Consider the following 25,868-nt stretch of genomic DNA (forward strand, 5'->3'; position numbering starts at 1 on the left):
GTCCCCCCCAGAACCATTTCTGGGAGCACCAACATGTATGGAGTCAGACAGACAGCAGAGCCTCAAAACTGCGATTGGAATGGGCAAAGCAGGGCCTTGCTGTTGGAAGTGACCACTAGGCCATGTGGTCTGACCACGGCACGGAAGGGATGGGGCAGATGTATTTGTGATAATGAAAGTCCTCACTCCCTGAGAAGTTGATGAAGGCCTCTTCAGGGGGGGATACTGTCCCCCTAGATGGCTTTCTTTACACACAAGCTGGTTTCACTTCTGAGCTGCAGCCCAAGGGGTGTTCATGTTAGTGTTGGCCAAACACCACTCTTATTAACAACAGCAGTAGCAGTGATAATACCATTTTCATAGCCCTCTTATTTGGCAAAGCATCTGAGGTTCATTTCATCTGAACTTCAAAATAACCTGAGGTCCATGCATGAGTCCTGCCACCCCTATTTCACAGGCAGCCCAAGTCACATCGCACATTAGCAAACCCTGCTCTAGAGCTCAGTCACCTGGTACCAAGACATGTCTTCTCTCTCATGTTTTCCCCACTAATAGCCTTTCTGTGTTTGCAGCCTCTGAGGGTCAGCAGCCAGCCTGGCCCCCAAAAGAGATGCCTGTTTGTGTGTCGGCATGGGGAGAGGATGGACGTAGTGTTTGGGAAGTACTGGCTATCCCAGTGCTTTGATGCCAAAGGTGAGCAGCTGGGTGGCCAGTTCAGCGTTGCTATTCCTATCATGGCCTCTAGGGGGCACAGTCAAGTTACATTTATCTAGATGGAGGCATTTATGGTTAGGTGGGCAGGAGAAAAGCCTGTAATGTGTTACATGCATAAGTCCTTCCTTGATTGTCTTGTGTGTTAGGGAAGAGGTGAGTATTCTTGTGTGCATCCTATAAACTGGGACACCAGGGGTCAAAGGCAAATGTTTTGCCCATGGTCATATGGCTATGTCAGAGGCCAGGACAGATGTCCCAGCATCAGTTCACCCTGACTCATTTTGGCTCCATTTTCCTTTGAGTAACCTGTTTAAGGTAAGGAGACTTATATATCCCAGAGAAGCCTTCTGTGTTAAAGAGTCCACTTGCTATTTTTACTTAAAAACTATCTCCTGCCCTGACTAGCGGGCTCAGTTGGCTCGGCATTATCCCGCAAAGCAGAAGGTCACTGGTTCAGTTCCAGTCAGGGCACGTGACTGCGTTGTGGGTTCAGTCCCTGGTCGGAGCATATGTAAGAGGCAATCAGTCAATGTTTCTCTCTCACGTCCATGTTCCCATCCCTTTCTTTCTCCCTTCTTTCCCATGTCTCTAAAGTTAAATCATAAAATCTCTTTTAGAACACCCTATTTCTTGTCACTTTTGTCAGAAAATAGAAGAGTGCATTCCAAGACATTCTAACAAAGCCAAAGTGTCAGCCTTGATATTTTCTAGAGAGCTCAATTTAGTCTCTTTGGCCAAAAAGCAATGGAAATAGAGAGGCCGTCAGGATCCGCGGAAGTCCTGAGGATACAAGACACTCACATAGCCCTCATGTGACTTTCTTCCTAGGCCGCTACATACGCACCAACCTGAACATGCCTCATAGCTTACCTCAGCGGAGCGGCGGTTTCCGAGACTATGAGAAAGACGCTCCGATCACTGTGTTTGGATGTATGCAGGCGAGACTAGTGGGTAAGTGTCTGGGGGTAACTGCACAGCCACTTCTGGCCACATCTTCAGAGTTCCAGTTTCAGTGGGTGTGACAAGACACTTTGTAAGGGACTCTGTAACTTTTCTACAAGTAGTACATTTCCTCAGGCGATTGCTTATGTAACCATTTAGTTTAGGACACTGTGCTTGGCACAGGGTTGGTTTACCAAAATGAATGAGGTGTGATTTCTGTGAAGGGCGTGTGGTCCACTGATGGGGTGAGGTCAGCTCCTAGCACATGGAGAGGGCCAGGGGGCCTTGGAGTAGCCAAATGTATGGAGGCCAGTTAACCCTCCGAAGATGCCCAGTTGTTTTCAGAGAACCTTGTCCTAGTCAATTAGCTAACGTGCATCAAGTGATCAATTTTGGGGGAAGGGACTATGCTAGTGTTGGGGATCCAAGCATGAGTCCCCACCCTCAGGGAAACACACTTGTAAGTACATAAATATTTTACAACGTGGTATTCAAAAATGAAGCTACACACAGGATTAAAAACAAACTATGCATGCAGAATTATGGAAGCACAGTGGTTCCAGATGGCAGTAGAGCAGGCAGAAGTTGCTCTCACCTTGTCCCAGGTCCAAACTGCAATTATAGCTGGAACAGAACAGTCAACCTGAATGACCTACTGAAGACAAGTCTTAGAACCAAGGATTTAGAGAAGAAGCTACACCCATACCAGTAGGAAGGGCAAAGAAGCAGAAAGGGCTGGCCCTTCACCCAAGTGCAGTAGTTGAGAATCTGTAGGAGTATCTGAGCTGCAAACGTGTTCCCTGAGGAGTTCGGAGCCTCAACCCCATGCTGGACTCTCGAGTCCAGAACACTAGAGCCGGGAAGAAGATCCCACGTAACATCTGGCAGTGAAAAGCAGCAAGAATTCTGTCCACCAGAAAGAGAGGGGAGTCTGCTAGAGACCGAGGTGCCCTCTTAAAGGGTCAACAGGCAAGATCTCATTTGCAGCCACTGACCTTGGGAGTTCCCACAGAGCAGGGCAGCCCAGAGCAAACTGTAATTGTGTGAGCATAGACTGGGCTGTGTGGCTGCAGGGAAGGGCTAAAGGGACAGTTTCCAGGGTCCCTGTGCTGATCCCCTTTCCCACACCACCCACAGATGCCATCTTTCCTGGGTGGAACACTCCCTTCCACACACCATCAGCGTGGGGAGATGCAAGAGTCTCACGCTCCCGACTCCCTGTGTCCCAGCCCTGCTGAGCTCAGGCCTGCCTAGGCCCTCAGTGCAGACTCACTTGGATGGCTCTGAGGGGGTATGGGCAGCCTCGGGGAGGTATTGAGTCATGTGGCTTTGTGGCAGGGGCCACTTGTCCCTCACACACTTACTGATGCTGCTGTTCCTCCTGTGCAGAGTAACACTCACATGGCCATATCCTGATGACGATGCTGGCCTCACTTTTTTAAAAAATGTATTTTATTGATTATGCTATTACAGTTGTCCCATTTTCCCCCTTCATTCCCCTCTGCCCTGCAACCCACCTCCCACCCACATTCTGTCCCCTTAGTTCATGTCCATGGGTGGTACATATAAGTTCTTTGGCTTCTCCATTTCCTATATTATTCTTAACATCTTCCTGTCTATTTTATACCTACCATTTATGCTTCTTATTCCCTGCACTTTTTCCCCCATTCTTCCCCCCCCCACTGATAACCCTCCATGTGATCTCCCTTTCTGTGATTCTGTTCCTGTTCTATTTCTTTGCTTGGTTTGCTTTTGTTTTTTTAGTTTCAGTTATTGATAGTTGTGAGTTTATTGTCATTTCACTATTCATATTTTGATCATCTTCTTTTTCTTAGAGAAGTTCCTTTAACATTTCATATAATAGGGGCTTGGTGATGATGAACTCCTTTACCTTGACTTTATCTGGGGAGCACTTTATCTGCCCTTCCATTCTAAATGAAAGCTTTGCTGGATAGAGTCATCTGGGATGTAAGTCCTTGCCTTTCAACTTTGAACACTTCTTTTCGGCCCCTTCTTGCCTGCAAGGTTCCTTATGAGAAATCAGCTGATAGTCTTATGGGAACTCCTTTGTAGGTAACCCTCTCCTTTTCTCTTGCTGCTTTTAAGATTCTCTGTCTTTAACCTTTGGCATTATAATTATGGTGTGTCTTGGTGCAGGCCTCTTTGGGTTCATCTTGTTTGGGCCTCTATGCTTCCTAGACTGTATGTCGACTTCTTTCAGCAAGTTAGGGAAGTTCTGTCATTATTTTTTCAAATAGGTTTCCAAGTTCTTGCTCTCTTCTCCTTTTGGCACCCTATGATGTGAATGTTAGTATGCTTGCAGTTGTCCCAAAGGCTCCTTACACTATGCCCATGTTTTTGGATTCTTTTTTTTTTCTTATGTACTGATTGGGTGGTTTTTGCCCCCTGATATTCTAAATGACTGATTTGATTCTCAGCTCTACCCCCTCTACTGTTGATTCCCTGTAAATTGTTCTTTATTTCAGTTCATGTATACTTCATTTCTGACTGGTCTTTTCATGGTTCCATGCCCTCTTTTATGCTGCTGAGGTCCTCTCTAAGTTCACCGAGCATCCTTATAACCAGTGTTTTGAACTCTGTGTCTAGCAGACCACATGTCTCCATTTTGTTTAATTCTCCCTCTGGAGTTTTGGTTTGTTTCTTCATGGGCCATGCTTCTTTGTTTCCTCATTTTGGCAGCCCCCCAGGGTTCGTTTCCACATAGTATGTAGAGTTGCTACAACCTCCTGGCTTGGTAGAGTGGCCTGATGCAGTCAGTGTCCCATATAGTCCAGTGGCACAGCCTCCTCTATCACCCAGGCAGGACACTTGAGGTATACCCATTGTGTGGACTGTGTACACCCCCTTCCTGCAGCCAAGCCTTGATTGCCACTAGCAGGTCAATGGGACGGATTTACATAGGCCAATCAGCAGCAAAGACTGGCACTGACCACTGACCACCAACTCCCAACCACCTTGGAGGATCAGCTGCATATGAGCCCACTCCACAGAGCAGGACTTACTTTAGCACAGTGGTGCCTCTTAAGCCTGTCCCTTGAGTATGTTGCTTGCAGAGGTGATTGGATGGTGGTGCTCTAATGTGATCAGTAGCTATTCACTGGGAGTGCAGGCTCTGGGGCCTTCCAGGAGGTGCAGGCCAAAGTAAACCACCCTCTGTTTTCCATCCAGGGCCACCCACGTAAGCTGCAAAGCAATCTTAAGTTGAATGCTACTTGTGCTAGGCATGGGTGTGCCCAAGTGAGTCCAAGCTGTGAACCAAGACCAGCTGTTTTACTGCTAGTGCCATGCCTGGGGACACTTAGCGATAGGCATGGGGCACGCTGAGGCTAGATGCTGTTTGTTTGAGAGATTTTAGGAAAATCTAAAGCATGAGCCAGGGCAAGCCATTTGCATTTGTAAAAGCCACTGGAAACAGCCTGAGTGGCCCTGAAATTTGGGTGGTATGGATCCTCGGGGAATCACCAGGGTGGGGCAAATGGTGTGAGCCAGGTTGATGGAGTCTCAGATATGGCACCCACCTGCCAGCTCTGTGACTCTGTGGTGGGAGCACTCAGAAGAGGAACAGTGGCCTCTGCTAGCATTTCAGTCTGGGGGAAAGCTGCCCCCCAGCTCTAGCCCTGATGCCAGACTGTTCAGTTCCTCCTCTATGTCTCTGATGCCTTTCAAGCTGCTACCCTGGCACAGGACCTCAAAGGGAGTGTGTCCACGTAAGTCTGTGCGTGGGCCCTTTGAGAGGAACTGCCTGAGACTTCAGCAGTTTGTCTTTCTCAGCCTCAATCCCCACTGGTTTTTACAGCGAGAAGTTATGGAAGCTTATCTTCCTGGCACTGAACCCTGGGCATGTGGGCCTGGTGTGGGACTGGGACTCTTCACTCCCAAGATATTTCTCCGAATTTTTACCCACCACATGTGGCTGTGGAAGAAGCCTGTTCTGCATCTCTGCCCCTCCTTACAGTCTCGATGTGGTTCTTTAATTTGTAGTTGTAGGACTTCAACTCAATTTCTGATGGTTGTTCTGCAGGTCAGTTGTAACTTTGATGTGGTTACGTGAGGAGGCAAGCTGTGTTTACCTACGCTGCCATCTTGAATGGAAACCCTGCCACCTGAAACTAATACAAAATAATACTAACTATAAACCATAATTGAAAAAAAATGAAAAACACTACATTGATTTCACCCTTCTAACTCAAAAATACAAAGTACAGGAGCAGAAAAAAAGACATAAGAGAAGCGAGGTAAGCTGAGACCGGAAGTCACAGTCAGCTGGGTGAGGAGGAGCAGGAGGAGAGAAGGGAAGAACAACATAACGTCATAGGCGAGAGAAACCACATCAAGAGTGTAGAGGAAACAAGCTGTCTTGTGTCTAGAGTGTAGATTATGAGCAGGGCAGTGTTGGCAAAATGAATAAAGACAAGTTCTTGGAAGACCTTGACCTCTGTATGAAGGTGTTTGGACTTTATTCAGTAGAAAAAAGAAGTGGATTCCATGAGGAAAGTATTGAAGGATCAGGTGTTGAGATTTACCTCTGGTAAAGAATGTGACAAGCTAAAATTTTATTTAGCACAGCATAAAATTAAAACAATTTAAACACTCCTACTTTTATCAAAACTTGAAATCAGAGCATTATTTGTTGTGTTTCTAGGCTTCTCCTAAGTGGATATTTTGCCCTCATTAAGTACCAGGCAGAAGGAAAGAAAAAGACAAGAAAGCATCTTTCACTTGGCTTCTTTTTCTAGAAATAAGTCTCTCTTCATCAAGGGATTTGTTTGAAACAAAAAGGGCTGAGACTGCTGACTCTGTGTGATCCCTCACTGATAGGTTTGCAGGGTCTGGCTGCATCTTCGCCCACAGTGAGGGTCCAGCTGAGGCTGAGCCCATCAGATTGATCGCCCTTTGGTTTTCTTTGCAGGTGAAGCTTTATTAGAAAGTAACACCATTATTGACCACGTCTATTGCTCCCCATCCCTGCGTTGTGTTCAGACTGCATACAACATCTTGAAAGGTAAGACTTGACGAAGGCCAGCCAGCCCATCCCTCTGTCTCCAGGCCAGCCCACACCTAAATCATCCTAGACTCATGGGACAATAGCCAAGTAAAAGCTTCAAATTTGGAATTTTCAGCAGTGATTCTTTTGGAAGATATCACCATGAAAGTCCCCAAACCATACTCTAGCAGCATCAACATGATGAAAGGAAGGATACAAATACTATATTTCCTGAAATTTTTTCCAGATGAACTGTAGTCATGTAAAATATCATTGTCTGGCAATGAATGATTCAGAGCCTACGGAGCATGACCACTGACGTCACGAAACAGTGAAGTCACTCCTCCCACTCTGCTCTGCTTGCCTCTTGTTTGCAGTAGCGATGATGCTTTGAGGTGTCTGCAGATCTTAATTATCCTTGTATCTTTAGTGGAATGACTTTAGAAACACCATCATTATAAAGATACTCAACTTCAATCCTAAAACCCGTGGAAACGAGCTCTAGGAATTGCTGTTCTCATTTCACTGAAAAAATAAACCTAGAAGAAAAATGCTGGATCATTTACTTATACAAAACAAATGAATGAGCCAGCCAGCAATAGCTGAGCCAACAAAGAATCGACATTATAGTTGATATTGCTGTTCATTAATCTTAAGTAAGCCAGAATGCATTTATCTATTAAAATGCATTGTATGTTAAATTTACATAGAAAAATTTGGCTTAAGGCAATGTAAAGAAAGTTACACAGGGATAGTCTGACTCTGAGGGTCATTACACTGTGATAAATCATGGAGCTTGTGTACTCACACTTGTAAATATTCAACCCTGGATACTCTGATAGAGAAAATGAATGATTTACCTGATATTCAAATACAATGTAATCTGTTGTAGACTAATGGATACTGAGAGAATGTCTGAGGTTTCTCGTGAGGCAGTCTTGGGGCTTACTTTAGAAAAAGAAATTACAGTAGTCATAGAACTCTATAAATTATGGGGTAATGACTGGTGGTTTTTTTCCCTTAACCCACATACATCCTATCCCGGTGTTGTGGCCAGAGTTATTAAACTCACATTTGTAACACAAGAATTTAAAACCCTGGTCCGAACCCACATGTCTCCACTTCCTTTTTGCTCTGTGTAGCATCTGGTTGAAAAGAGGATAGGAGATTTACCAGAATTCTTATGACAGTTTGGCCTCTAGTTTACTTTTCCACTGAGAACAGAGTGACATTTCCTTCATCTTCATGTTATCTTACCTCAAGGTTTACAACAAGAAAATCACTTGAAGATACGTGTAGAGCCTGGCTTGTTTGAGTGGACAAAGTGGGTTGCTGGGAACACATTACCTGCGTGGATACCTCCATCAGAGTTAGCTGCAGCCAACCTGAGTGTTGATACAACCTACAGGTAACCCTTGGGAACTGCTGTTTCTTGGGCGCACGTGGAAGCACTTTACTGCCCCAGGGCAGGCCCCTGAAGGAAATGAAGGACCAGACACAGCCTTCAGGCAGTTCTCCATATTGCTGGAAGTTAAGCCATGATTTCTAAAATCCAAACTGGAGAAAGCCCACATCCCCTTGTGTTTAGATTACTTTAGATCATATCTCCCCACACAGTGGCCTTTCCTGACTGTATTATGTCTCTTTCAGTGAATAATAAAACCATCTTGCATTCCAGGAGTGGGCACCAGTAGATGGTGATGCAGTTCCACCACTGTGGGAGATGAATGAAATGACAATGTCTTACCTTGAATTGTCATTCTTAAATTTTCAAAGCATGTTTAATTTCTTCATGTCTCATTACCATAACCCCACAGTCTAGACAAGCCACTTTGGTATGTACGAGAATGCAGGTGGCTTTGCCTAAATGTGGGCATTTGATGGACACACATCGTAATGACAGTAACGACAACTAGCCTTTGTTGGTCCTTCCCAGCATGGAAAGTGCTGTGTAATCTCCTTCACAGGCACCTCATCCCCAGTCCCTCGCTTTTCTCCCCTGGAGCAGACTGTTGCTAGGGTCAAAAAGAAGTGTGTGTACATTGTTCACAAGTGAACAATTAAGAATTAACCAATTATAACAGCAGAGTTAAATTAACTGTCAGAAGTGTACTCAGACATTTGTCAACTGTCTTTGAGGAGGGACAGAGAGGGACAGCCACCATATTTCTTAGGGCCGAATTTGGAACAAGTGACTGCTATAAGCATAGATTTCTTCCTTGGGGCTTCCCAAGGTGTGGGGCTTCCCAGAGTGTGGGTAGCTGTCTTTCATCACAGATACCTACCCACACTGCAGATGAAGCCGTGGCAGTTTCTGGCTACATTCCCTCCCCATGCTTATTTTCGTACTCTACAAATAAGACCTCATATAACATGCTAAAAAATTAATGTGCACTACTTCTTGCTTGGAGGAATTCACATTCCTCAAAAATAAAATGAAATCAACCAGATCCCCTACTAATTTTGTCCTGTCCACACTATGGCCACTGTTTTTTAATTCTTTGAGCAAAACAGCAATAAATTGTTGGCCCCATGCCATCAGCCATCATCTTTCTGGCCTGGAAAGAGGGTGAACTGCTGCCAACACTGGTAAAATGATTTTCCTTGCTCACCTCCCAGGCCAGCTTGGGCCAACCACGTCTCCAGCTTTTCCCTGAAGTGAGTCCTGCAATTCTTCCCAAGCTCATTTACAAATGTCTTCAGAATCATTCTAATGCACACGGCCACACATCCCATCAGTGATACAGGCAGAATGATGAATGCCAGGAACCTGGGGGACGAACCACAGTCTTTATTCCAGCTTTTCTTTTCCTCTGCAGAAAATCAAAACTCAATCATTTTGTGTGTAAGAGGGGAAAAAAGGTTAAGCCCCTTCTAATTTCATAAATCAATTGTTAAGGTCAGTGATTTATCACATATTTTAGCATGCGAGGGCTACCACCCCTAGAGCTGAATTTCTTCTGAAATTAGTTAAGCAAAGTGAGCAGGCCTTTGGAAGCAAGTTTTATTGCAAATGACTGAAGGAACAGAGTGGTAGGCAAGGAGTGACAGCCAGGGTAATGTAAAGCAGGCGAGTGCTGTTTGAAGAGCCTATCACCTTAGAACAGCAGGGAGGCAGGACTGGAAGCCCTGCTGAGGAAAACTAACCAGGCCAGTGACTGATGTCCAAGTGTTGTGTCATCCACAGGCAGCAAGACCCAGCATTGGGACTGGGTACAGAAAGCACCCTCAGTCTTAGGGAGCCGGGCTGGAGGGAGCAAGGCAGAAATAGACATATATGTATGTGTGTATGTGTGTATGTGTGTGTGTACACACCAGTTGGAGCTTCAGAATAGGGTCTTGACTGGGTGCGGTAGGGAGTGGTGGGGAACGGGAATGTAGATCTGGTGTGTTAGAGGGGCAATGAATCAGACTTCAGTGTGGGGCTCAAGCAAGGTGAGGAGGAGAATTTGCTGGGAGAATAATGTCCCAGGGATGGTTGCTGAGCACCCAGAGCTCAGGGTTCCAGGTCTAGTTGGTGGTTGGAGGCTCCGCTGACTGCAGGTGTGGCTAGAGCGTGATACATTCTGCTGACAGTGGTAGGAAATCTTTGACTCTGTCTCATCCCCATGAGGACTGGTGGCTCAGACAGGAAAGCCGTCCATAAGTTAAGCCTTCAGTTAAGAACTGCCAAAGGCAAGAGCCGCCAGGATGAACTGGATACCAACATTTTACCTGTTTGTCACTTACTCTAGTCTCATACATTACAATGGGGTTTCACTTTTGAAATGACTCTGGACCATACAAAGGACTTTTCTCATGGTGGGGGGATTGTGATCATGTAGGGGGTGCATCTGTGAGACCAGTGACATAAGTGATAATAGAACTAGACGAGACTTTCGGATGGGGAGGAAGAGTTTGCAGCAGAACAGTGAGGTACGTCCTTGACGAGTGCTGATTCGTGTGTCTCCCTGGCTCCGAGGGTGTTATGAGATTCAGAAGGCTATTTCCTAGGAGCAGTGTATTTGCTGAGAAAATGTTGTGTAGATGACAGCAGGTTTCCTTCAAATGGAGCAGCATTCTTACTCTCAGGACAGTAAATCCAAGTGCACAGAGAGGCAGCCGAGAGGTGGACACTGTTAAAAGTGGTCCCAAGTAGAAAACATGTTTATAGGCATTGATCTGAGACCCGGGTTCAAATCCAGACTCTAAGAGCTGCTATGATATAAGCACATGCATGTCCTCTGTAGCCTTTCTGAGCCTCAGTTTTGTCATCTATAAAGTCAGGATTTGCAAAAAGGGTTGCTAGAAGGGCTATATTCAAAGAGCGCAAGAAGGCACGTTGCACAGAGCCTGACACATGGGAACCTCTCAGTAAATCTTTATAGTAATAATAGTAGAAGTGGCAGAGTAATCAAGGTTATTCTAATCAAGGTTTTCTAATCAAGGTTTAATCTATTCTAATCAAGGTTTTGTACACATTCACTTTGAGAACTGACCACCACCTTCACCCACCATGCTCTAAATATCAGAAAGGAAAGACACAGTAAGAAAACATAAAAGTATTACATAATTGTACTCCAAAACAAGATAAATATCTCACAGACCAGAATCTCTTAAATAGTAAAGGGACCATACAGCTACATTTATTATTTTAAAGAGTTTACTTATTTATTTTAACAGAGAAGGGAAGGGAGGGAGAAAGAGAGGGAGAGAAACATCAATATGTGGTTGCCTCTAGTGTGCGTCTCACTGGGGACCCGGCCCACAACCCACGCATGTGCCCTGACTGGGAATCAAACCAGTGACACTTTTCTTCACAGGCCCACACTCAATTCACTGAGCCACACCAGCCAGGGCCATGTACCTGCATTTGAAATCTCTTTTCAACTGTCCACCTTCTTATACAAGGTGAGCTTTACCCTGATACCTAAGCCAGATACGCACGCCTCAAGAAAAGAAGACTACAGACCAAATAGTCCTGATGAATATAATGTAAAAATTCTCAACAGAATATTAGCAAACCAAATTTAACAGCATATTAAAAGGATCATATATCACAATCAAGCAGGATTTATCCCTGTGATACAAGGGTGGTTCAACATATGAAAATTAATAAACATGATACACCACATTAGCAGCATGATCATAATGATTTGATCATCTCAATAGATGCAAAAAAAACTTTAGACAAAATACACCATGCTTTCATGAAAAAATGCTTATCAGATTGGATATAAAAAGGAAAGTACCTCAACATAATAAAGGCCATACAACAAATGCACAGCTAACATACCGAAAGATGAAAGATTGAAAGCTTTTTCTCTAATATTAGGAACAAGATTAAGGATTCCCACTTTTACCACTCCAATTATAATACTGGAAGTCCTAGCCAGAGAATTCAGGCAAGAAAAAGAAATAAAGGTCATCCCAACTGAAAAGGAAGAAGTAAAGTTGTGTTTTTTTGCAGATGATAGGATATATTGAAAATCCTAGAGATCACCATAAAACTGTCAGAACTAATCAATACATTTAGTAAAGTTACAGGACACAAAACAACATGCAGAAATCAATTGTTGTGCTATACACTAACAAGAACACATCTGAAAAAAAAATAAAACAGTCCCATTCACACGGTAGCATCCACAACAATATAATATTTAGGTATGAATTTAATCAAGGAGGTAAAATACATGTACACTGAAAGCTACAAGACACTGATGGAAGAAATTAAAGACACAAATGAAAAGATCCAATGCTCGTGAATTGGAAGAATTAATATGCTTCAACTGCACATACCAACCAAAGGCATCTGTGGATTAAATGCAGTCCTTATCAAAATTCCAGTGACATTTTCCACAAAAATAGAAAAAAACAAATCCTTAAATTTATATGGAACCACAAAAGAAGGCATCACACTTCTGTATCAAACTATACTACAAAGCTATACTAATGAAAATAGTATGCTATTTGCATTAAAATAGACACATATACCCATAGAACAGACTTGAAACCCAGAAAACTCAAATATGTGGTCAACTAGTATTTGACAAGGGAGCCAAGAATACTCAGGGAAAGATAGCGTCTTCAATAAACAGTGTTGGGAAAAGTGATTAACCACATTCAGAAGAATGAAATTGGACTCTAGTCTTACATCACTCACGAAAATTAACTGAAAATGGATTCAAGACTTTAACATAAGAATGACATTATAGCCCTGGCTGGTGTGGCTCAGTGGATTGAGCACGGGCCTGAGAACCAGAGGATTGTGGTTCGATTCCCAGTCAGGACACATGCCTGGGTTGCAGGCCAGTTCCCAGCAGGGGACGCACAAGAGGCAACCATACATTGATATTTCCCTCCCTTTCTCCTTCCCTTCCCCTCTAAAGATAAATAAATAAATAAAATCTTTTAAAAAAAGAATGACATTATAAAAAATTTTTGAAGGAAACATGAGAAATCCTTTTTGGCATGATTTGGGCAATGATTTTTTTGGATGACACCAAAAGCACAAGTAACAAAACCCAAAATTACTAAGTGGGACTATATCAAACTAAAAGACATCTATAAGCAAAAGCAACAATCCACCAAATGAGAGGTCAACCTATGGAGTACTAAAAATATTTGTAAGTCATATACCTGATAAGGGGTTAATGTACAAAATATATAAATAAGTCACACAACTCAATAGTAACAACGAAAACAATGTGATTAAAATATGGGCAGGGCTTTCCTGACCTGTGCTGGCCTTGGTAGGCAGCTTGGCTCATCCACACTTACCCAGGCAGCCATCAAATGTGGCTTGTTTGTGCCTCCTAACAGGTGGCCCAGGGCTGGTCACAGGCAATGTCTGATGTTGACCTTCACTGAATTCCCTCCCAAGAGGCTCCAGAGCCAGCACACCTGTGGTTGGCTTGAGATCACACCAGGGCACAATCCAACGTGTCACCAGGTGACAGCTCCACAGGTGGCATATCCAAAAGGGATATCTCGGCAGATGCCAGACCTTGCTGGGGCAAATCCACTTCCTGGGATCATCCTCTGAATAGCAGTCAGTACAGTGTGGTCAAGGTCAGTTCTCATAGTCAGCCAGCCTGTGGGTCAGCCCCTCCCACAGATGGGCCAAAAACAGTTGACACTCAACTACAACAGTGGGGCTCAGATAACCCACACAAGGGACACTCCGGGAGAACCTAGTTCAGGTGATCAGGGAGACTGCCACTGAACCCCACAGGACACCTACCACCAAGATGGGGAGACATTGAGGATCTACCTAACAAACAAAAACAGGAGAAAGGCACTCAAAATGGGGAGACACAGAAACATGCCCCAAATAAGAAAACAGGAGAAATCCCCCCAAAAAGAACTAGATGAACTGGAGGCAAGCAATCTACATTTAGAAACATTTCAAAACTATTGTTGTAAGGATGCTCAAGGAACTTTGGGGGGAGAATGGGTGAAGTCAATGAGAACTTCAGCAAAGAGATAGTTAGCATAAAAAGGACATAAAAAGCAAAAACAAACCACTCAGAAATGAAGAACGCAATATGTGAAATGAAGAATATACTAGAAGGAATCAGCAGCAGGTTAGATGAAGTATGGATTGGTCAGCAATTTAGAAGACAAGGTAGCACAAAATACCCCATGAGCAAAGACAATGAAGAATTTTTTTAAATTGGGTAGTTTAAAACACCTCTGGGACAACATGAAGCATAACAACATCTGAACTCTAAAGGTACCAAAAGGAGAAGAGAGAGATCAAGGGATTGAGGACCCCTGATAAAATGCCCAAAAACATTCCTAACCTGGTTACCAGGAAGTACAGGGAGTAGAAACAAGATAAACCTCAGGAGGCCCGTACAAAGACATATTATAATTAAAATGCCAAAGGTTAAGACAGAGAGACTCCTAAAAGTAGCAAGAGAAACACAGTTACCCATAAGGGAGCTTCCATTACACTGTGAACAAATTTTTTAACAGAAAATTTGCAGGCCAAATGGGATTGCCACAAAGTATTAGAAATGATGAGAAGCAAGGACCTACAACTAAGACTACTGTACCCAACAAGACTCTACTTAAAAATTGAAGGAGAAATAAAAAGCTTCCCAGACAAAAGCTAAAGGAGTTCATCACCACCAAACCAGTATTACAAGAAATTTTAAAGGGACTTATTTAAGAAGAAGAAAGAAAAAAATGAATAAAATATGAATAAAAATGGTAATAAATATGTATTTATCAGCAATCATTTTAAAAGACATATGGTAGCTGAATGGATAAGAAAACAAGACCCATATATATGCTGTCTACAAGAGATCCAACCTCAGACCAAAAGACACACACAAACTGAAAGTAAATTAATGGACAAAGTATTTCATACAAATGGAAACTAAAAAATACCTGGAGTAGCAATACCTGTATCAGACAAAATAGACTTTATAACAAAGGATATATTAGGAGACATAAAACTTCATTACATAATGATGAAGAGATCAATCTGACAAGAAGACAGAATCCTTGTAAACATTTATGCACCCAACATAGGGGAACCTACATCTATAGGGCAAATAGTGATAGATGTAAAGGGAGAGATCAACAATATAGTCATAATACAGGACTCCAGCATCCCATTGACACCAATGGGTAGATCTGCAAGAAAGAAAATCAACCAGGAAAGAGCAGCCTACATGACACCCCAGAGCAGATGGATTTAATTGATATTTCAGAGCTTTTCACTCCAAACAAGCAGAATATACATTCTTTTTGACATTTCCTTTTTTAGAACATTTTACTTATTTCCTTTGAGAGAGAAGGGAAGGGAGAGAAACATCAATGTGCAAGAGATGTATCAATCAATTACCTCTCACACGCCCCCAACTGGGGACCTGGCCTGCAACTTAGGCATGTGTCCTGACTGGGAATTGAACCACCAACACAGGCCAGCACTCAATCCACTGAGCCACACCAGCTACAGTGCTTTTCAACATTTTCTATGATTTACCTCATAGACTGCAAAACAAGTCTCAATAAATTTAATATTGAAATCATATCAAGCATCTTCTCCAAACACAATGGTATGACACCAGAAATCAATTACAAGAAAAAGAACTAAGAAATACACAAACACGTGGAGGCTAAATAACTGGTCATTAAAAATAAGTTAACAATGATATCAAAGAAAAAATTAGAAGATACCTTGAGATAAGAGAATATAAAAATGTGACAACCCAAATATATGGGATACAGAAAAAGCAGTACTAAGAGGGAAATTCACAGCAACATAAACCCACCTTAGGACACAGGAAAAATCTCAAATACATGATCTAACCTTACACCTAAATGAACTACATAAAGAACAAACAAAGCCCAAGGTGAGTAAAAGAAAAATAATAAAAATCATTGCAAACATAAATGAAATAGACTCTAAAAATTACTAGTACTCAGTGAAAGAGCTTATTCTTTAAAAACATAAACAAAACTGATACACCTTTAACCAGACAAATCAAGAGAAAAAAAAAAGAAGACCCAAATAAATAAAATCAGAAATGAAAGAAGAGAACTGACAACTGATATCACAGAAATACAAAGGATTGTAAGAAAATATTGCAAACAACTATATGCCAGCAAATCAAGAAATCAACTTTCTGGAAAAATGGATAAATTCCTAGAAACATACAATCTCCTAAGACTGAATCAAGAAGAAAGAAAATTTGAGCAGACCAGTTATAATGAACAAAGTCAAAACAATAATCAAAAAACTCTCCACAAACAATCTTCTGCACAGTATGCCTTCACAGGTGAATTTTACCAAATAATCAATGAAGAACTAACACCTGTCTTTCTCAAACTATTCCAAAAATTTCAAGAGGAAGGAAGACTCCTAAGCTCATTTTACAAGGCCAGCATTATCCTGTTTCCAAAAACGGATAAGACAGTACGAAGTAAGAAAATTATACCCCCATCCCTGATGAACATAGAAGCAAAAATCCTCTACGAAGTATTAGCAGACCTAACTCAGCAATACATCATGAGATCATACACCATGATCAACTGAGATTTATTCCTGAAATTCAAAGTTGTTACAATATCTGCAAGTCAGTTAACATGATACACCACATAAACAAATGCAAGGATAAAAGCACGTAATCATTTCAGTAGACCTAGAAAAAGCATTTAACAAAATTCAGCACCCATGTCTGATAAGAACTCTGAGCAAAGTGGGAATAGAGGGATCATACCTCAACATCATAAAGGCCATATATGACAAACCTATAGCTAACATCATACTTAGCAGAGAAAAACTGAAAGCATTTCCATTAAGATGGGGAACAAGACAAAGCATGTCCCCTTTCACCACCCTTATTCAACATAGTACTGGAAGTCCTAGCCACAGCAATCAGACAAGAAGGAGAAGCAGCATGCATCTAAATTGGAAATGAAAAAATGAAACTCATTGTTTTTATATAACATGGTTCATACTGTATATAGAGAGCCCTAAAGCCTCCATCAAGAAATTACTAGAATCGATAAATTAATTCTGTAAAGCAGCAGGATACAAAATAAGTATTCGGAAATCAAGTTTCATTTTTATACACTAATAATGAACTATTAGAAAGAGAAACAAGAAAACAGTTATGTACAATTGTATGTTATAAATAAAGCACCATGGAATAAATTTAACCAGGGAGGTAAAAGACCCATACTCAGATAAATTATAAGACAATAAAGAAAGAAATTGAAGAAGATATAAATGGAAGCATATACCATTTTCATGGACAGGGAGAATTAACATCATTAATATGTCCATACTGCCCAAAGCAATCAATAGGTTCAATGCAATTTCTACATAAATACCTATATCATTTTTCTCAGAACTATAAGAAATAATACAAAAATTGATGTGGAAAGAGAAAAGAACCCAAACAGCCACAGCAATCTCAACCAAGAACACAGTTGGAGCCCTGGCTGGGTGGCTCAGTTGGTTGGAATATCGGCCTGTACACCAAAAGGTTGTGGGTTCAGTTACTGGTCAGGGAACATGCCTAGGTTGCCTGTTTGATCACCGGGCAGGACACATATGGGAGACAACAGACTGATGTTTCTCTCTCTCTCTCTCTCTCCCCCTCCCCCTAACTCTCTCTAAAAATCAATATACATATCCTCCAGTGAGGGTTAAGAAAAACAAAAACAAATTTAAAAAAAATAGAGAACTAAGTTAGAGGTATCACACTGTACCAAGTCCATAGTAACCAAAATGGCATGGTACTGGCATAAAAACAGACATACAGATCAATGAACAGAATGGAGACAGAAATAAACTCGTGCCTGTGTGGTCAGTTAATATTTGAAAAAGGAGGCAAGCTCATACAATCATGTAAAGACAGTTTATTCAGTAAATGGGGTTGGGAAAGTTGGACAAATACATGGAAAAAAGTGAAACAGATCACCTTCTTACATAGATAAACTCAAGTAAACCATACACATAAATATACACAAATAAACTCAAAACGGTTTACAGACTTCAAAGTAAAACCCAAAACCATAAAACTTGTATAAGAAAAACATAGGCAGTAAAATATCTGACATTATCTTGGCAATATTTTTTTCTGATACCCAGTTTTGGTCAAGAGAAATAAAAGACAAAGTAAACAAATGAGACTGTTTGATCACCGGCCAGGACACACATGGGAGACAACAGACTGATGCATCAAACTAAGAAGGTTTTGTTCAACAGAGGAAACCATCAGCAAATCTAAAACACAACCTACTGAATGGGAGAAGATATTCATCGATGATATATTGAATAAGGGGTTAATATACAAAATTTATAAAGACCTCATACAAGTTAACAATAAAAACAAAACAAAACAATTCAGTTAAGAAGTGGACAGAGGGTGGGAGGGGGTGTGCAGTATGGAGGGGAGTGAAGAGGAAAAATGGGACAACTGTAATAGCATAATAAAATAGTTTTTTTTTTAAAAGTGGGCAGAGGACCTGAATAGACACTTTTCCAAAGAGAACATATAGATGACCAATAGACATGAAAAGATGCTCAACATCACTAATCATCAGAGAAATGCAAATTAGAATTACAATGAGTTACCTCACACCTGTCAGGATGGCTATCATCAATAAGTCCACAAATGCTGGTGAGGATGTGGAGAAAAGGGGGACCCCGGTGCACTGTTGGTGGGAATGCAGGTTGTTGCAGCCACTGTGGAAAACAGTGTGGAGGGTCCTCAAAAAATTTAAAATGGGACCTCCGACCAAAATGGAGGTGTAGATAGAAACCCTTCACTTCCTCACACAACCAAAAGGAGGATAACGACCAATCTAAAATCAATAAACAACCAAAGACACCAGAAAATAAAACTTTGTGGAACTCCAGCAACCAAGGAATTAAGAAAAAATCAACCAGAACAACCAGACTGGTAAGGCAGACCATGCTGGTGGACTCAGAAAAACCCCTGGCAAGGTGGCCAAGGGGAGGGGCTGACTGCTGTGCTCTGCAGAGCTGTGCTAGAGGGACCGACTTAAGAAGAAAACTGAGACTCAGAGCTGACTACAGGCTAAGGCTGGGGTTGCCGCGGTGGGAGATACTGCCAGTCTGACACAGAGTCTGTTGGAAAGTGCACTAGAGACAAGCAGACAAGCTGCAGTGTGTCCTCTCTGGTCCCTCCCCCACAGGCAGCACTGAAGAGGGTTACCCTGCACAGGTGAACACCTAAGGCTCCGCCCCCTACAACCTATCAGCTGTGCCAAGACAAACAAATACGACCCAAATGAAAGAACACAGCAAAACCTCAGAAAGAGAACTAAGTGATGAGATTGTCAGCCTATCTATCTGATGGACAGTTTAAAGGTCTGGTAATCAAAATGCTCACAGAACTGATTGAGCTTGGTCAAAAAATGAAAGAGCAAATGAAAGATACCCAAAATGAAATAAAGCAAAATATTCAGGGAACCAACAGTGCCAAGAAGAAAACCAGGATTCAAAGCAACGTTTTGGAACAAAAAGAAGAAATAAACATCCAACTGGATCAGAATGAAGAAACAAGAGTCCAAAAAAATGAAGACAGGCTGAGGATTCTCTGGGACAACATGAAACGTTCCAATATCCGAATCATAGGGGTGCCAGAAAGAGAAGAATAGCAGCAAGAAATTGAAAACTTGTTTGAACAAATAATGAAGGAAAACTTCCCCAATCCAGTGAAGGAAATAGGCTTCCAGGAAGTCCCAGAAGCCCAGAGAGTCCCAAAGAAGTTGGACCCAAAGAGGAACACACTGAAGCACATCATCATTAAGTTACCCAAGATTAAAGATAAGGAGAGAATCCTAAAAGCAGCAAGAGATAAGGAGACAGTTACCTACAAAGGAGTTCTCATAAGGCTATCAGCTGATTTCTCAAAAGGAACCTTGTAGGCAAGAAGGGACTGGAAAGAAGTATTTGAAGTCATGAAAGGCAAGGACCTACATCCAAGATTACTTTATCCAGCAAAGCTATCATTTAGAATGGGAGGGCAGATAAAGTGCTTTCCAGATAAGATCAAGTTAAAGGAGTTCATCATCACCAAGTCCATATTATATGAAACGTTAAAGGGATTTATCTAAGAAAAAGAAGGTAAAATATGAACAATAAAATGACAATGAACAGACAACTATCAACAAATGAACCCAAAAGTAAAGAAAAACAATGAAAACAAAAACTAAGCAAACAACCAGTACAGGAACAGAATCAGAGAGATGGACATCACACGGAGGGAGTTCAGTGGGGAGGGGGAAGGGAGATATGGGGGGGAGATACAGGGAAGAAGCATAATTGGTAGGCATAAAATAGATGGGGGGAGATATAAAAATGGTATAGGAAACAAGGACTGAAAAAACTTACACGTATAACACATGGACATGAACTAAGCGGGGAGAATGCTGGAGGGATGGGGGGCAGGGTAGAGTGGAGATAAAGGGAGGAAAATTGGGAAAACTGTAATAGCATAATCAATAAAAAATACTTAAAAATTTTTTTAAATGGAACTGCCTTATGACCCAGCAATTCCACTTCTGGGCATATATTCAAAAATAATCAAAACAGTAATTCCTGAGAATATAAATACCCCGATGTTCATTGCAGCATTATTTACAATAATCAAGATACAGAAGCAACCCAAGAGCCCTTCAGTAGACAGTGGATAAAGAGGTGGCACTGAGTATGCAATGATTCAGCCATAAAAAAAGAATGAAATCTTACCATCTGCAGAAGCATGGAGGCACCTAGAGATTATTATGCTAAGTGAGATAAGTCAGTCAGAGAAAGACAAATACCATATGACTTCACTTATCTGTAGGATCTGAAGAACAGAGGGAATAAATACAGAGAACAGACCATTGGTTGCCACAGGGGAGGTGGGTTGGGGACTGGGTGTTCAGCATAGGGAATGCAGTTAATAATATTCAAATAACTATGTACAGTTGGGTACAGCAAAGATCACGTAGGCAATTTTGTAAAGTCTGCCCTAACCACTATGCTGTACACCTAAAATTAATACAAAATACTGAATATAAACTAGTTGAAGAACAAAACTTCTATTTAAAAACTTGGCAGAAGAACCCAACAGCTATGTTTTCAAAGAGACATACAAATGGCCCACAAGTACATGAAAAGATGCTTAACATCACTAATCAATGAAATGAGACGGCACCTCACACTTGTCAGGATGCCGATCATCAAAACCCAGGAACAGTCATGTGTTGTCGAGAATGTGAAGAAAAGGAACCTTTCTACAGCATTCTCGGGATTGTGCATTGGCGTTGCTCTGTGGAAGACAACAGAGGTTTCTCAGAAAGTTAAAAATAGAGTTGCTATATGATTCAGCAATCCCAACTCTGGGTATGTATCCAAAGGAAATGAAAACAGGATCTCAAACAAGGGATTTTCTGCACATATCGTCTATGTGGACCCTACAAAAGCCAAACTCAGAGGAGCCAACAATAGAGTGGTGGTTACCAGGGAGTGGAGGAAAATGGGGAGATTCCAGTCAGGGGGTACAAACTACCCAGTATGGGGTAAATAAGTTCTGGGGAGCTAATGTACAGCATGTTGATTATAGTTAATAGTATATTTTATACTTCCCAGTTGCTAAGAAAATGCATCTTAAATGTTGTCACCCTAAAAATAGAAGTGGTAATTGTGTTACGTGCTGGGCATGTTAGCGAAAGGTATGGTGATAATCATTTTGTAATATATGTGTGTGAAATGAACATGCTGTACACCCTAACCTGACACAATGTTGTATGCTAATTATATTGCAGTAAAGCTGGAAAAATGTTAAAAATAAAGCCTACCCTTACAGGTTATTGTTTGTAAGGCTACTGAAGAGAGGCTTCGGAAGTATCTGGTGCTCTAAATCGATAGTAAGACCTAATTTCCTCTTTGCTTCCCATTGTCCATAATGACTTGTTTATGAATCGTCTTGCATGTGAAACTGGCACCAAATGTTTCATTTTTCAACTGGTCACTCTGACACTCTGCACCCCTGGCCTTTCTATCTGTACATTTTGTACATTTCAACCCCATGTCTATATAGTGGAAATACTCTACCTCCTCCCTTTCCCTGGGAAATGGATAAACAGAATTAGAGAAACTTTAGAAGGGTCTTGAAATGAAACTTAAGAGTAATATCAGTTGCTTTGTCTTAAGACCAAAGTGTTCTATTGCTTTTGTTTATTTTTCTATTACAGACCTCATATTCCAGTCAGCAAATTAGTGGTTTCAGAGTCCTATGACACTTATATCAATAGAAGTTTTCAAGTAACAAAAGAAATATTAAGTGAATGTAAAAGTAAAGGTAAGTGGTATTATTTTGGACTCTATATTCAAATATGTGACCACTTTTCCATCATGGTTAATAAGCTGTTCAAAATGTTTCAACTTGCTTTGCCAGACTTGCTGACTTGCTTAATAAATAAAAATATTTCCAGACTCTCTTGTAGATACCTTCATATTAAATTTGTAATATTCTCTTAGATACCTAAAATGGTGGGTATTCCATGGGAATACACCAAATTTAGTTTCAAAATGAAGTAACTTAGATTTTGACATGAGAGCTCTTTATCTTGCACTTTGTGAAGGAGGTTCCCTGTTACAATTTCTACAAGTCCTTTAACCTAACATTGTTTTTCCCATAATTGATCCAGAGCATGAACATCTACACACAAATACACCTACGCAAGCACACATACTGCCACTGTCGTCACCAAGCAGGAAGTGTTCTATGAGGCTCCAGTCTGTTTGGTATTGAATTTTATAAACATCGAACTACAATAGTTAATGATATGTAAAACTGACTATTCACTATAAAATTTTTAGTAAAGAGGCAGGTTGCAAAAGGGTATAAACATTCCCAATGCTTTTTAAGTTAAAATATGTATCTTCATAGAGCAAAGCCTAGAATTACACACACTGAACTGTTAACAGTGGAGACCCCCGGTCAGCAGTGCTGCAGATGATTCCCACCTCTCAGTTGTCACTCGCAAAGCCACTCACACTACTTCCACTTCCATGGCCCTCCTGTAATGACGCCCAGCATGTTCCACCAACCAGAATGTCGCCAGTGCTCACAGGTCTACATGGCAACACTGAGAACTATACTAAGAGGAGCAGAGAGAACTGTAGGCAAAGGACAGTTTTGTATCTTGATTGTGGTATATTTCCAAAAAGTTACACATGTGACAGAATTAAGAAAGCCTGGGGAAACTTAAATGAGCTATGTGGATTATACCATTGTCCATTTCCTGGTTGTGATAAAATGCCAATTAGGCAAGACATCGGAGGAGACTGGGTAAAGGGTGCACGGGACCTTCCCAGTATGTGTGTGTGTGCAGTGTACACACTCTGTGTACACACCCACACACTGTGTATGGATACACAGTATGGTGTGTGTGGCACGTGTCATACACAGTCCTGTTGTGAACATATAGTACATAAAGCTGACCCTCAATGAGCACAGAGTTGTGAGTGCCAACCTCCGTGCAGCTGGAAATCCACGTGGCACTTCGACTCCCCAGAAATGCTACGAAGAGCCTACTGTTGAGTGGAAGCCTCACTGAACAGTCCATTAACACATATTTTGTGTGTTTTATGTATTACATACTGTATTCTCACCATAAAGTAAGCTAGACAAAAGAAAGTTATTAAGGAAATTCTAAGGGAGAGAAGATCTGTTCACAATAGTTAGTGAACAATATTTGCACGTACGTGGACCTACACAATTCAAACCCATGTTGTCCGAGGGCCAACAGTAGCTTCATATATTTACAAGTGTGCTACACTTCTAACCTCCTATGAACCTATAATTATTTTAAGATTAATAGGTTTTTTAATGACATGAAGCTGCCTTAACAATACAAAGCATTTTCAGAATATTGTTTGGCCAAATTGTCTCTTTCTCCAGACTGTTTGCCCCTGCCCAGAACACTTGGCTTCCAGCATTCACAGAGTTTACATGTGTCTGTATAGAAATGGTCTTCTTAGTCCTTGCTTTTCACCCCCCAGGAAATAACATCTTGATTGTGGCCCATGCATCATCCCTCGAAGCGTGTACCTGCCAACTTCAGGGCCTGTCCCCTCAGAACTCCAAGGACTTTGTACAAATGGTCCGAAAGGTAACTCACACTTGTTTTCTGGGGGCCTGTGGTGCCCTGTCATTTTAGAACAGTTCAATGCCTGGCTGATAACTAGGTTCTCTGAGGCATGTGCTCTGAGCTGGGAAGGTACATTTATTGATTCACTCGACCAAGAAGCACTGAGTGGTCCTCTGTGTAACGTGCTTTATTAGGCCTGTGTAAGAGAAAAAGACATGTTTGACCTAGGTCTAGTCTTAGAGTTAAAATTTAGAAGTAGCTGAAGATTACAAGCAAATTGTCTGGCTTTCCTTGACTACTGTGGATTGGATGAAGGGGGTGGGGGCAGACCTCAGCCAGAAGCGAGGTCCTGGCTGGTGGGCCACAGGAAGCAGTGATTTCAAATGTCAGACGGAAAGGCAAACCCAGAAACAGGGCAGTGAGCCAGAGGCCGTGAGGCTGACCCACACATCTGGGTTCTTCCTTCTCTGTCAGCCACCCTCCCACACACCTCCCTCCAGGCTGATGAATACGATTCTTCCGTATGCCCCCAGAGACTGGCTCAAGCTCAATTGCAACAGTCTTCTCATTTTTTAAAAGCTTATTTATGCATCTGTCTTTCTCTTTACTCTGTAAGCTGCTGGAGGGCAGAGATTTCTGTCTTGTTTATAAATGCAGCTCTGGACACACACACACAAAATAAGCTTTTAGATGCCGTGAACACACATGGAAATACATAAATAAACAAAGCTGGGTAAAACAAATGCACAACTCTTCAAAAACTGAGTCACCTTCCCGTTGTCTAAGTATCATGTCAGAAGTGTTTAAGATGCAGTTTTTAAATAAATAAATAAGTATATATAAATAAATATATATTATTGATCATACTATTATAGTTGTCCCAATTTCCCCCTTTGCCCTCTGCCCAGTACCCCCATTCCCTCCAGTTCATGTCCATGGGCCATACATATAAGTTGGCTTCTCCATTTCATATACTATTCTTTTTTTTTATATTGTTGTTCAAGTACAGTTGTCTCCATTTCCCCACCACCACTTTCCCCTGTCCTGCGGTTTTAGCTTGACTTGTAGGAAATTAGGAGCGCCTTAGCTTTCTATGTTGCCCTCTTTTCTCCCACACTGTTAAGAAGCCAGCTCGAACTGAGTAAGTAATTGCACTAGAGGAGCTCACAATTTAATACATGCTTCTAGTGAATCCTCTTGCAGTGTAAATACTCTTCCCTCTAACTTGTCAGCTTCTCCCATTTCATTTTCTTTATGGATTTGGGAGGTGTGCTTGTCTGGCAAGCCCCTACTGATTCCTATGAATACTCCTTATGCTCGAGGGCCACCTGTAAGTCTTTGTGTCTGGGTAAAACTGGAAGCATTAGCCCTGGCTGGTGTAGCTCAGTGGATTGAGCGCAGGCCTGCGAACCACAGGATCGCGGTTTGATTCCTAGTCAGGGCACATGCCTGGGTTGCAGGCCGGTTCCCTGCAGGCCATTTCCCAGCAGGGGACGCACAAGGGGCAACCATACATTGATGTTTCTTTCCCTCTCTCCTTCCCTTCCCCTCTAAAGATAAATAAAATGTTTTAAAAAAAAAACTGGAAGCATTA

The 25,868-nt window shown here is 41.7% G+C and overlaps 1 protein-coding gene across 1 annotated transcript in view; it reads left to right on the forward strand.

The window, feature by feature from the left end:
* UBASH3B (ubiquitin associated and SH3 domain containing B) overlaps positions 1 to 25,868 on the forward strand; it is a 143,000-nt gene that overhangs the window by 113,559 nt on the left and 3,573 nt on the right. Inside the window, exons 8-13 of the mRNA XM_037142805.2 lie at positions 573 to 693; positions 1,543 to 1,665; positions 6,587 to 6,679; positions 7,925 to 8,069; positions 22,373 to 22,479; positions 24,186 to 24,295. Of these exons, the coding sequence (XP_036998700.1) occupies positions 573 to 693; positions 1,543 to 1,665; positions 6,587 to 6,679; positions 7,925 to 8,069; positions 22,373 to 22,479; positions 24,186 to 24,295 (699 nt within the window). The remainder of the gene's footprint in view (positions 1 to 572; positions 694 to 1,542; positions 1,666 to 6,586; positions 6,680 to 7,924; positions 8,070 to 22,372; positions 22,480 to 24,185; positions 24,296 to 25,868) is intronic.

This window comes from Artibeus jamaicensis, unplaced genomic scaffold, assembly GCF_021234435.1.
Source record: "Artibeus jamaicensis isolate MK-2021 breed Jamaican fruit bat unplaced genomic scaffold, CSHL_Jam_final scaffold_660, whole genome shotgun sequence".
Classification (NCBI taxonomy): Eukaryota; Metazoa; Chordata; class Mammalia; order Chiroptera; family Phyllostomidae; genus Artibeus; species Artibeus jamaicensis.